The 14505-nt window shown below is 40.1% G+C and overlaps 1 protein-coding gene across 1 annotated transcript in view; it reads right to left on the reverse strand.

Annotated features, from left to right (window-relative positions):
• LOC138429540 (cytochrome P450 3A24-like) overlaps nt 1–14505 on the reverse strand; it is a 71194-nt gene that overhangs the window by 28975 nt on the left and 27714 nt on the right. The window contains exons 5-8 of the mRNA XM_069571185.1: nt 11025–11124; nt 6948–7061; nt 6612–6700; nt 2918–3066 (exon numbers count right to left, since the gene is read on the reverse strand). Of these exons, the coding sequence (XP_069427286.1) occupies nt 2918–3066; nt 6612–6700; nt 6948–7061; nt 11025–11124 (452 nt within the window). The remainder of the gene's footprint in view (nt 1–2917; nt 3067–6611; nt 6701–6947; nt 7062–11024; nt 11125–14505) is intronic.

Raw genomic sequence — 14505 nt, forward strand, 5'->3', positions numbered from 1 at the left:
AAGTACAAAAAACCTCAAATAGCCAAAGCAATCTTGAGAAAGAAAAATGGAGCTGGAGGAATCAACCTGCCTGACCTCAGGCTCTACTACAAAGCCACAGTCATCAAGACAGTATGGTACTGGCACAAAGACAGAAATACAGATCAATGGAACAAAATTGAAAGCCCAGAGATAAATCCACGCACCTATGGACACCTTATCTTTGACAAAGGAAGCAAGAATATTCAACGGATTAAAGACAATCTCTTTAACAAGTGGTGCTGGGAAAACTGGTCAACCACTTGTAAAAGAATGAAACTAGAACGCTTTCTAACACCATACACAAAAACAAACTAAAAAATGGATTAAAGATCTAAATGTAAGACCAGAAACTATAAAACTCTTAGAGGAGAACATAGGCAAAACACTCTCTGACATAAATCACAGCAGGATCCTCTATGATCCACCTCCCAGGATATTGGAAATAAAAGCAAAAATAAACAAATGGGACCTAATTAAACTTAAAAGCTTCTGCACAACAAAGGAAAGCAAGGTGAAAAGACAGCCTTCAGAATGGGAGAAAATAATAGCAAATGAAGCAACTGACAAAGAATTAATCTCAAAAATATACAAGCAACCCCCTACAGCTCAATTCCAGAAAAATAAACGACTCAATCAAAAAATGGGCCAAAGAACTAAATAGACATTTCTCCAGACAAGACATACAGGTGGTTAACAAACACATGAAAAGATGTTCAACATCGTTCATTATCAGAGAAATGCAAATCAAAACCACAATGAGGTACTATTTCACGCCAGTCAGAATGGCTGCTATCCAAAAGTCTATAAGCAATAAATGCTGGAGAGGATGTGGAGAAAAGGGAATCCTCTTACACTGTTGGTGGGAATGCAAACTAGTACAGCTACTATGGAGAACAGTGTGGAGATTCCTTAAAAAACTGGAAATAGACCTGCCTATGACCCAGCAATCCCACTGCTGGGCATACACATCGAGGAAACCAGAATTGAAAGAGATATGTGTACCCCAATGTTCATCGCATCACTGTTTATAATAGCCAGGACATGGAAGCAACCTAGATGTCCATCAGTGGATGAATGGATAAGAAAGCTGTGGTACATATACACAATGGAGTATTATTCAACCATTAAAAAGAATACATTTGAATCAGTTCTAATGAGGTGGATGAAACTGGAGCCTGTTATACAGAGTGAAATAAGCCAGAAAGAAAAACACCAATATAGTATACTAACGCATATATATGGAATTTAGAAAGATGGTAATGATAACCCTGTATGCGAGACAGCAAAAGAGACACAGATATATAGAACAATCTTTTGGACTCTGTGGGAGAGGGAGAGGGTAGGATGATTTGGGGGAATGGCATGGAAACATGTATAATATCATATAAGAAACAAATCGCCAGTCCAGGTTTGATACAGGATCCTTGGGGCTGGTGCACTGGGATGACCCGGAGGGATGGTACGGGGAGGGAAATGGGAGGGGGGTTCAGGATGGGGAACACATGTACGCCCATGTTGATGTGTGGCAGAACCAATACAATATTGGAAAGTAATTAGCCTCCAATTAAAATAAATAAATTAAAAATTAATAAGTAAACAGTGCTGTGGTGAACATTGGGGTACACATCCTTTATATTTAATAAGTAAATAAATAAAATAAAATTTAAAAAAAGGAAATGAAGACTGAAACTCATCAGATAACATGATCATGTATACAGGGAATCCTAAGGACACCACTAAAAACCTATTAGAAAAAATAAAGAAGTTCAGCAGGGTTTCAAGATACAAGATCAAAATACAAAATCAGTTGTATTTCTATACATTGCAATAAATAAAATGAAAGTGACATTAAGAAAAAATTCCACTGATGGTAACATCAAAAAGAATAAATAAGTAGGAACAAAATAAAAGATATGTAAAATTTACACTCTGAAAACCACAAAACCTTGTTGAACTAAATTAAAGAAGATGTAAATGAAAACATTCCATGTTCATAAATCAGAACATTTTCATTGTCAAGATGGCACATCAACAGATATAAGACATTCCCTATCAGAACCTTAGCTGGCCTCTTTGAAGAAACTGACTATCTTAAATTAAATTCATATGAAATTGCAAGGGGCTCATAGAAGACAAAATATTCCTGAAAAAAATAATAACGTTATAAGACACACCTTTCCTGATTTTAAGACTTACCTTAAAGCTACATTAATCAAGGCAATGTGGTACTGGCCTAAGGATGAACACATAGATTCATGGAATAGAATTTTGAGTCCAGAAATAAACCCACATGGCTATGGTCAACTGAACAGTGAAAATGTTTCCAAGACCATTTAATGGAGACAAAATAGGCTTTTCAACAAGTGATGCTGAGACAACTGGATAGCTATAAGCATATTACACCAGGGGTATTTATTTAAGTAATAACTGAAATCTGTACCTTTTGACTACCATCATCCAATTCTCCTATCTCCCAAACCCTGTCTCTGGAAACCAAAAATCTGACATTGTTTTTCAATGAATTTGGATTCCTTTTTTTGATTCATCATGTAAGTATTTGCCGTTCTCTGTCTGACTTATCTCACTGAGCATAATGCCCTCCACTGAGATCCAGCCACATTGCTGCAAATGGCAGGATTTCCTTCCTTTTAATGGCTGAATAGTATTCTGGTGGGTGGGTGTGTGTACACCACATTTTCCAAATCCACTTATCCATCGATGGACACTTAGTTGTAAAAACCATTGAACTGTACATTTTAAGTGGGTGAATTGATGGTATGTGAATTATATCTCAATAAACCTCTGAAAAAGAAGGAAGGAAGGGAGAAAGAAAGAATGAGAGGGAAGGAGGGGTGGAGGGAGGAATACAGAAAAAGAAACATAGTAGGACACTTACCTATTGAGAGAAGAAATGGATCAAGGATACTAAATCTTAAGAGCTTCTGGACATTCTCCACAAACGGATCTTGTGGGTTGCCAAGGGAATCAATATTCACTCCAAATGATGTGCTAGTAATCACATCCATGCTGTAGGCCCCAAAGATGCTGAGTAGAGAAAGACAGACACAGTTAAAATCAGGACCAGCTGACTATACATATCCAACACAGTAAACAAGAAAATCATATAAAATCAGATGCCCAGGCAAGATAGGGCAAGAGCCACACTCTCTGAGAACCACCTGCTGGATCACGGAAGACTGCCTGCTACTATCACTCACTCCTGAGGTGTGAATGATGCAACTGCCCCTGTGCTGGGGGGATGGGGACACTAAGGCAAGTTAGACGCCCCCACCTCCAAACTCGAGGAGCTCAGTCATAGAAGGATAGAACCCACAATCAGACAAAGGACAGTAGTGTGCTTTGACTATGGGCAATAAAAGGTGTATAAGGACTGTGTCTGAGCAGAGCAAAGGGAGTAAATTCACTCTTCCTGGGGAGTCAAGAAAGGGGACATTGATCTGGGTCTCAGCTCAACACAGAACCTGTGCTCAGAGCTCATTCTCCTTTAGCACATAAACCAGAGTTGATATACAATATCACATTAGTTTCAGGTATAGAAGAGCAATTTTAAATACTTCATTTAAAGTTATTATTAAATATTGGCTACCTTTCTGTTATGTACAATCTATCCTTGTAGCACAATTATGTTATACATTGCAATTTGTACCTTTTAATCCTCTATCCTATCTTGCACTCCCCTTCCTGCTCCCCGCTGATGACCATCAGTTTGTTTTCTACATCTGTGAGTCTGTTTTGGTTTTATATATTGATATTTATTCATTTTATTTTTAGATTCTACATATACATGATAACATGCAATACTTTTCATTCTCTAACTTATTTCACTTAGCATAATACCCTCTAGGTCCATGTATGTTATTGTAAACGGTAGAATTTCATTCTTTTTTATGACTCAGTAATATTTCTTGAGTTTGAGTGAACTCTGGGAGTTGGTGATGGACAGGGAGGCCTGGTGTGCTGCAATTCATGGGGTTGCAAAGAGTCAGACACGACTGAGCAACTGAACTGAACATTTCTTGTGTGTGTGTGTGTGCGCACGTGTATACTTGTACACATGCCACATCTTCTTCATCCATTCATCTGTTGGTGGATACTTACATTGTTTCCATATCTTAGCTATTGTAAATAATGCTGATGTAAACACGTACATTTTCAAATTCGTGTATTCATGTTCATTGGATATATACCCAGGGTGGAATTGCTGTATCATATGAAAGTTCTTGGGCTTCCCAGGCCTCTGAGTAGTAAGGAATATGCCTGCAATGCAGGAGATTTGGGTTTGATCCCTGGATCAGGAAGATCCCCTGGAGAAGGAAATGGCTGCCCACTCTAGTACTCTTGCCTGGGAAATCCCATGGACAGAGGAGCCTGGTGGACTACAGTCCATGGGGTTGAGAAGAGTTGGACATGACTGAGCAACTGAGCACACACAGAACAGTTGTCTTTTTAGTTTTTGGAGAAACCTCCATATGTTTCCCCAGTGGCTACATCAATTTACATGTCTACTGACCTTATACCAGGGTTCCCTTTTCTCTACATCCTCACCAACATTTGCTATTTGTAAACTTTCTAATGATAGTAATTCTTACAGGTGGTGGGTGATTTTGTGATTTTGGTTTCCATTTCTCTGATAATATGCAATGTTGAGCATCTTTTCAACTGTATATCTTCCATGGAAGAAATATCTATTAAGATCTTCTGCTCATTTTTCATTGGGTTGTTTGTTTTTCAGATTTTGAGTTGTATGAGACATTTATATATTTTTGATATTAACCTCTTATCATATCATTTGCAAATATTTTCTCCCATCCATTCACCAGGTTGTCTTTTCATCTTATTAAAATTTTACTTTGTTGTGCGAAAGATTTTTAAGTTTAACTGGGTACCATTTGTTTATTTTTGCTCTTTTTTTTTGCCTTAAGAGTCAAATCTAAAAATGTACAGTTATGATTATGTCAAACAGCATTCATTCTCCCTATTGTTTCTTCCATGTTTTTATGGTTTCCAGTCTTACAGTCAGGTTTTTAATCCATTTTGAGTTTGTTTTTGTATACAGTGTGAGAAAATGTTTTAATTTCATTCTTTTGCATGTAGCTGTCCAGTTTTCCCAACACACTTATTGAAAAGACTGTCTTTAATCCATTGTTTATTCTTGCCTCCTTTATCATAGATTAATTGACTATAAGTGTACAGGTTTATTTTGGGGCTCTAAATTTTATTCAGTTGATCTTTGTGTCTGTTTTTGTGCCCATACTCTCTCTCTTTTTTAATCCATACTTTATTTTTTTTAATTTAAATTTATTTATTTTAATTGGAGGCTAATTACTTTACAATATTGTATTGGTTCTGCCACACATCAACATGAATCCGCCACGGGTGTACACGTGTTCCCCATCCTGAACCCCCCTCCCACCTCCCTCCCCATACCATCCCTCTGGGTCATCCCAGTGCACCAGCCCCAAGGATCCTGTATCAAACCTGGACTGGTGATTTGTTTCTTATATGATACACATGTTTCCATGCCATTCCCCCAAATCATCCCACCTTCTCCCTCTCCCACAGAGTCCCAAAGACTATTCTATACATCTGTGTCTCTTTTGCTGTCTCGCATACAGGTTCATGTTCATTGCAGCACTGTTTATAAAAGCCCATACTCTTTAAAATCAGGAACAAGATAAGGATGCCCACTCTCACCCCTTCTATTCAATGTAGTATTAGAAGTCCTAGCCACACGAATCAGACAAGAAAAAGAAATAAAAGGCATCCAAATTGGAAGGGAACACGTAAAACTATCACTATTTGCAGATGAAATAATACTTTTACATAGAAACTTCTACCAAAAAACTAGAATAAATGAATTCAGTAAAGTGGCAGGTACATGGTTAATATGCAGATATCTGTTGCTTTTCTATACAATAATAAAGAACTACCAGAAAGAGAAAATGATAAAACAATCCTGTTAAAATCACATAAAAAAGAATAAAATACCTAGGAATAAACTTAACCAGGGAGGTGAAAGACCTATACTATGAAAACTGTAAAACAGTGAAGGGAATTGAAGATGACACAAAGAAATGGAAAGATATCTCCTGTACATGGAAAGGAATAATTAACGTTGCTAAAATGCCCATATTACCCAAACCAATCTGTAGATCTAATGCAATCCCTATCAAAATGCCCATGTTACTTTTCACAGAACTAGAACAAATAATCCTCAAATTTATATGGAACCATATAAGACCATAAATAGCCAAAGCAATCTTGAAAAAAACAACAGAGATGGAGGCATCATGCTCCCTGACTTAAGACCAAACTGTATATTTTTGTTTCCCAGAATATCCAAGGTGACAGTTAAACAGATAAGTTAACCCTGGCTCATGTACACAGAAGATACCTTCTGATATTTTCATGAGCCACCACTCATTCTCAGGTGGCCAGTCAGAGTTGTAAACCATATACTTACTTCTGTTTGGTCACTAGAGTAACTCAGCAGTAGGAATTTAGCTCCAAGGCAGGAAACACAAGGGTCTCAGTGGAGCTCAGGTACAAACAACTTCACCCCTACTTACTCTTTCATGTTGATGGACGTGCCTTTCTCTGCTTCCTTCCTCAGGTTCCTCACCAACACATCTCCATACTTCCCAATGATAGGAAACATCTAGACACAAAACACAACAGCACTGGAAGTTAAATGTGGAGACTCAAGTTTTAGAAGAACCTGATTTTCACTGGCATGCAGCCATAAGTGACATTTTATTATGAATCTGATGAGGTCTCTTTTAGGATATGAAGATAAAAACCATTTTAGGAAACTCAAATTTGGCACACCATTCCTTGAACAGGGACTATGAATTTATTTTCTACCTTATTCTTTAAGTTGCTCATGGAAAACCCTCTTCTTTTACCTCTTTGAGCTTCCCACTGGTGAAGGTTGGAGACAGCAATGTCCGTATTCTCTTCCAATGTTCATCCTCAGCCACAGTGATGGCATTTTTCATAATTCCCAATGGACCAAAAACCTAGAGTTGAAAGCAAAACACATTTTACCCTACCTAAGTTTTAACCCTGGGATTTCTTTGGAAGGAATGATGCTAAAACTGAAGCTCCAGTACTTTGGCCACCTCATGCGAAGAGTTGACTCATTGGAAAAGACTCTGATGCTGGGAGGGATTGGGGGCAGGAGAAGAAGGGGACGACAGAGAATGAGATGGCTGGATGGCATCACTGACTCGATGGATGTGAATCTGAGTGAACTCTGGGAGTTGGTGATGGACAGGGAGGCCTGGCGTGCTGCAATTCATGGGGTCGCAAAGAGTCGGACACAACTGAGTGACTGAACTGAACTGAACTGAAGTTTTGGAAATCTCAACAGTTGTGGAAAATGTGTTAATAATTTGGGGACAATGTATTCAATAAATCTTTAGTGACTATCTACATAGTACCAGGCCCTATGCTAGATGCACAATAAACATTTATCCTGAGTCTCTAGGTTCCTGCGAAGGTGGTAGACATTTGGACACTTCATGTGGTTTCCAGCCTTCATATTCCAATCTCCTTTTATTTATTTATTTATTTTCTTTCTTTTTTTTAATTTTTATTTTTACTTTATTTTGCTTTACGATACTGTATTGGTTTTGCCATACATTGACATGAATCAGCCATGAATGTACATGAGTTTAAACGCAAATGACCCATGTAGTGCAGAAAGGGTTCTTCCAGGGGGATAGAAGGGAATAAGGTCTAGTTCATCTTCCTGGGCTATGCAGAGAAGGGATTGGTGATAGCCAGCCAGATAACCTTGGCAGACTGCATTTTGCCTCAGATTACTTCTGTATTTACATATATTTACAGGCTGACCAACTTGAAAAGGAATGTGCTGATATGGTGGGGGTTTTTTAGTACTACCTACACAAAAGATTAGGAATCTACTTGCTATTCTGAAAAAATTACGCAGGGATATGGAAAATATTTTCCCCTACATCTCCCCCCAAGGAGTAGAAGGGTAAAGAAGATAACTCTATTTCTCATCTTGGAACAGGCTTATGAAGCCAACCTGTTTTAAAATTTCCTCAATCTTTCAAATTTATATTTTGTTTTAAAATGGATACCTCCAACCCTTGTTTTTGACAAAGCTCACAAACAAGAAAGACAAATTTCCTTAGCTTGATAAAGAGTATCTACAAAAAAAACCTACAGCTAACATCACTTTAATGATGAAATACTAAGGTGACATCACCAAGATAGCAGAGTAGGAGACTACAGCCTTTGTTGTCTCACAATTGGACAGCTCACAGTAAATGAAATTCGGTCTAAAAGGTGTCAGCAATATAACAGACCACACTTGAAAATAACTCGCAGAAAGAGTAAGGAGAATAGTTACATTTTGTTTGCATCATCCCTTCCCCTAGGCCAGCACTGCTCAGCATCAACAAGGAAGTCCCCAGCCTGAGACATTTTCCCTTGCTGGAAAAAAAAAAAAAAAAACAACTAAAAGAGACGACATGAAGAGTGACCAGTTTCTCCAGACTTTCAGAACATTGCACAAATGACCTGCTTTGCTTTCACCCCACCCAGAGACGAGCAGAGCTGAGACAACCAGAGACAACTAGAAACAAAGAAGAAGGGCAGGGACTACCAGTGTCAACCACACAGCAGGAGTGACCTTGGTTCTCTGTACCCTGCTCTGCAGAAAGCCCCAGAAACTTTGCTATGACGAAACCAACTGCCAGCATAGTCATTGGAAAACCTCTGAAAATTTTGGTGCTGATCACTTCCCAGGGTTCTACCTTAGCAGACTCCGATTTCCTGAGTCCTGTCTTCCCCCTCAACTCCAACAGAGCTGCTCCAGCCACTGATGCCCTGAGACTCAGGATCCACACCGGCTGCCAGCCCCAATCTTTTGGGCTGGGCATGTGAAAAAAACCCATCCCAGACCCCTGCAGCTGCTCAGGTGTTTATACTACATCAGTGGAAAGCAGTAGGTATTATGTGCTTTTGTAGCTACACACACACACATCTACCTGTCTGTATCTGCATCTATCTGTCATTGGTCTATATCATCTGGCCTGCTATCATCTATCTACACAGAAAAGCATGGATTTACATGGATAGTTCAGTCAGTGACTTCACGGGGTTTAGTCTAGTTTCTCAGTCTCTGAACCTATGACTTTTTCTCCAACAGTGAAAATGCTGGCTCCCATCATCCTTTCTGTATTACTTGATCAATCCTCCTTTATGGACCCAATCCATGAACCATCCCTTTCCACTCATGATGCCCCCTCACCCTACAGGCCACCCCCACAAGTGAGCATTTTGGGTTCCCTCACCCATGCCCGGCTGCCATCCCTGTGGACACCCTCCCCTCCCTGCTCAGTCTCTGACTTGGAGCCACTGTCCTCCATCTCTGGCTCCACCCTGACCTGTGGGGCTGCCCACCTTCTGTGGTCCACCTTCGGGTTTAGGACTGGACTGTCCAGGAAGAGATGGCAGGCAGGGGAAGGAGAGGGGAAGGAAGGAGCAGGAAAGGGAAAGGAAGAGCCATGTGCAGCTTCTGATCCCACTGAAACTGACCAGTGCCTGTAGCCTTTCTCCCAATCAACTGATCAATTAGCCACCTTTAATTTCACATTCATGATGTTAAGGCAGTTGCATGAGCCCTACTCTACTGCCTCCAGCCCCACTAGAGCTGCCCAGTTAGTGCCACCGCTGATGTTATAAGACCCAGGATCCACACCAGCAGCCAATCTTTTTTGATGCGCATGTGCAAAACACCATCAGAGGCCCCTGCAGATGCTCAGATGCCTAAAGCCAGTCCTTACTACTGTCACTCGACTGCACTGACACACCTGTCCACAGCTAACCTCTGCAGCCACACACCTGCACACTGCCAGGCTCAAGCCTGAGCACAGCAATGAAGACCCAGCACAGCTAAAAATGTAATAAATAAATTACTTTTAATGGATAGTCTTTCCATAAATGGTGCTGGAGCAAATCAAACATTTAGATGCAAAAGAAAAAAAAAGACAACCTCATACATTACACAAAACCTAAGATAAAATGGATCGTAGACTTAAATGTAAAACATAAAATGATTTAATGTTTAGGAAAAAATAAGAGATAATCTTCAGGGCCTGGGGCTAGGTCAAGATATTTTGGACTTGACAACAAAGGCAAAATCCATAAAAGAGAAAATTGATAAATCATTTATCAAAATTTAAAGAACAATGTTTGCTAAAGACCTTGATAAGAGGAAAAAGCAAGCTGCAAGCCATGACTATAAAAGACCCTGTATGCAAGACAGCAAAAGAGACACAGATGTCTAGAGCAGACTTTTGGACTCTGAGGGAGAGGGAGAGGGTGGGATGATTTTGGAGAATGGCATTAAAACATGTATACTATCATGTAAGAAATGAATCGCCAGTCTATGTTCGATATAGGATACAGGATGCTTGGGGCTGGTGCACAGGGATGATCCAGAGAGATGATATGGGGTGGGAGGTGGGAGGGGGGTTCATGTTTGGGAACTCATGTACACCCGTGGTGGATTCATGTCAATGTATGGCAAAACCAATACAGTATTGTAAAGTAAAATAAAGTAAAAATAAAAATTAAAAAAAAGAAAAGAATATCAAGAGGGAGTCTTATAGGGATGGAACAGTTCTATACATTGATTGTCATGGTAACTACACAAATCTACATCTAGGACACATTTCCATAGAGCAAAACATACACAAATGAGTGAACATGAAACTGATGAAATCAGAATAAGCTCCATGAATAGTATGAATGTCAATTTTCTGCTTTGAAATTATATTTTAATTAATTGATGTATTGCTGTTGGAGAAATCAGGACAAAAGTTACATGACATGCAGTCTCTTTGTATTTTTCTCTTTTGACAACATCCTATGAATTTATAATATATTTCAAAATGCATATCTAAGAAACAAATACATTTTAAATTAAAATAAAAATGGATGCCTACCCTCCGGTTTGTGAAGACAGAATAACATTCTTTCACTAGTACTGTTTTGATCACGTCTGGATCTGTGATAACCAACAGAGGTTGTTTACCTTCAAAAATCCTGTGTAGGAAAAACAGAGTTTATTAAACTTAATGAGCCATTTTGCAGGTGAAACCACACCTGGAAGTCCAGATCTCCATCCTAACATTATGTCATCTATCCTTCTAAGTGAAGTGAAGTGAAGTGAAGTCTCTCAGTCGTGTCCGACTCTTTGCAACCCTGTGGACTGTAGCTGGCCAGGCTCCTCCGTCCATGGGATTCTCCAGGCAAGAATACTGGAGCGGGTTGCCATTTCCTTCCCCAGGGGATCTTCCCGATCCAGGGATTGAACCCGATCTCCTGCATTGCAGGCAGACGCTTTAACCTCTGAGCCACCAGGGAAACCCAGAAGGTCATAGTTAAAACTACCATGAAAACATTGTTAATTGTAGGTTGTAGGGACATGGGTATTTCCTATACCATTCTCTATAATATTTATAGGTTTAATATATTTTATTATTAAAAAGGAAGTTATTTTAGTAAATAGTTAAAGTAAATTATTTGAAAATTAAAAAATAATTGAGGAGAGTCAATCTACTCAGTCATTTTTGAAGATATACCCAAAGCATGAAAATGCATATAATATTAGATGAAAACTGTTGACACATTGATTATAAATATGTAACAAAGTATCTGCAAATGGAGGGAAATTTGGAATGCTCTACAAGTGACAGTGGGATTATGAAAGTTTTCTTGCCCTATTGTCTAAAATTTGTTTGCTAGTTTATAATTTTAAGGAAATATTTTAAATAATGAGCTATTCTTGGTAGCATCAAGTTTAGGGTAATTTGAACAAAAGGAAAAAGAGAAAAAAACTTTCAGAGGAGTCTATTTAATTCATTTTCTAAATATTTTCTTTCATTACATGGGTCCTGTGGGCCTTGGGCTCCATGTAGGTGACATCCATCACCAGCTCGGCAGGCCCACATCTGACCCACCCCTCACACAAAGCTGACTCCTCAGATGCGACACGTCGCCGTTTGACCTCATCTCCTGACTGTCAGGATGCCCTTCCATGGGAATGGGCCACTGGCATGAGATTTACTCTGAGTTATTTACACTGTCTTCTGACATTTTGGTTTCACTGTCAATCACTTGCAATGGCTATAGCGAATTGGAAGATTTTCTCCATGTTCCCTATTCCTCCTTTAACTCCACAGAAGACTTTCAAATGGTTTTGTGATCACATGTAAAGACTGCAGAGAAACACTGCACTTACTTCTGCCCATTTCCAAAAGCTGTTCTAAAACTCAGAGGGTGTAAGTGGGTGTCAAGAGCACCTAGTGCTGAAGCAGTGATAGGAGGGATTGAGGAGGCGCTTAATCTGCTCTTCCACCTGACTGACCATATTACTTGGATGATTCCCTTCTTCCCATCACAGTTTTGCAACAACACTTGGGTGGAGAAGAGATAGTGGTTTGGGGTGACCCTTTATATTCATGATGTCACTCCAGCCTTAATAATTTCTCTCACTACCAGTTACAATTCAGATTTTTGAACCCTCCTCAGATCATACTGATTTGCTGTACTGATGAGTGGGGTCAAAGTCTGTATTTATAACAAGCTCTCCCAGGTGGTCCTCATTCATGTCCAACATGAGAATCGTTTTCTAAAGAGAGACCTGGGGTCCACCATGAAAACGTGACTCCATCCAGAGCTCATAAGTACTAAATGGAGGGGCAGTTGGAGCTGGGCCAGTAGTGTCCTAGGGCTATATATTCTTTCCACTCAACCAGGTTGAGTTTTGGGGCCATAACAACTTGGCAGGGTCCTATGGTTTCCGAGGATCTGATAAGAGAAGATGAAGAGGTCTGGACAGGTAGGGCCTCTGCCATTTGCTTTTGGCAAAGAAGCACCACATGATATCTCTCACTCTGTTCTCATTAAACCTCCAACAGCTCCTAAAGCCCGCCTGACACACTCGGGTTAGATATATATACCCTACATCTCCTCAAAGTCAGAGAAAACCAGTAGATAAAACAATAATTGAATACAATTCTATCAGAAAATCTAACCTGAAAATTAAAAAAAAAACAAAAACTTCGTATGTGTAGAGAAAGTAAAAAACTGAGCAGAAACGATTTCCAATTATGTTTACCTATAACCCTCATCTCTTTTCCCAAAGGACATATTAAAGCCAAAATTTAAATAAAGGACTTTGGGTTTTAATTAGAAGAGAAGCATGTGATCATACAGGGGGGGTTTTAGCCCTTATTTTACAAACCCATAGGAGTACTCATAGAGCTGCCTCATTTTTCTGGAGCAGGAATAAATGTCATTATACAGATTTACTTATGCATGTGTGCAAGTATATCCATGAAATAAATTCTCAGCAATGGAATAACTAGGTCAAAAGAGAAGTGCAGGCTTCCAGTTAAGGTTGGTGGAGTAGAAGGACGTGTGCTTATCTCCTCTTGCGAGAGCACCAAGTGTGCAGGTAGCTGTTGGCAAACCATTGGCAGGAGGATACTGGGACCCACCAAAAAAAGAAAAAAACAAAACCCACTTCCAAAGACAAAGAAGAAGCCACAGCGAGAAGGTAGGAGGGACACAATTACAATAAAATCAAATCCTGTACCTGCCAGGTGGGTGACCCACAGACAGGAGAACAGTAATACCAAAGAAGTTCTCACACTGTTGCCAAGGTTCTGAACCCAACATCAGGCTTCCCAGCCTGGGGATCTGACAAAGGGACTGGGAATCCCCAGGGAATCTGGCCTGGAGTGCTAGTGAGATTTGATTATAGGACTTCCAGAGGACCAGGAGACACAGAGACTCCAGTTTTGGAGGGCACAAACAAAATTTTGTGCTCATCAAGACCCAGAGAGAAGCAGTGACCCCACAGGAGACTGAACCAAAACTATCTGCTAGTGTCAGAGGGCTTCCTGTGGAGGAGTGGGTTAGCAGGGGCTCACCACAGGGACTGGGGCACTGGAAGTTCCCCTGTGGCATAAACCCTCTTCAGTTCAGTCGCTCAGTCATGTCTGACTCTTTGTGACCCCATGAATCGCAGCACGCCAGGCCTCCCTGTCCATCACCAACTCCTGGAGTTCACTCAGACTCACGTCCATCGAGTCAGTGATGTCATCCAGCCATCTCATCCTCTGTCGTCCCCTTCTCCTCCTGACCCCAATCCCTCCCAGCATTAGAGTCTTTTCCAATGAGTTAGCCCTTTGCATCAGGTGGCCAAAGTACTGGAGTTTCAGCTTTAGCATCATTCCTTCCAAAGAAATCCCAGGGCTGATCTCCTTCAGAATGGACTGGCTGGATCTCCTGGCAGTCCAAGGGACTCTCAAGAGTCTTCTCCAACACCACAGTTCAAAAGCATCAATTCTTTGGCGCTCAGCTTTCTTTACAGTCCAACTCTCACATCCATACATGACCACAGGAAAAACCATAGCC

This window comes from Ovis canadensis, chromosome 24 (assembly GCF_042477335.2).
Source record: "Ovis canadensis isolate MfBH-ARS-UI-01 breed Bighorn chromosome 24, ARS-UI_OviCan_v2, whole genome shotgun sequence".
In the NCBI taxonomy this organism is placed as follows: domain Eukaryota; kingdom Metazoa; phylum Chordata; class Mammalia; order Artiodactyla; family Bovidae; genus Ovis; species Ovis canadensis.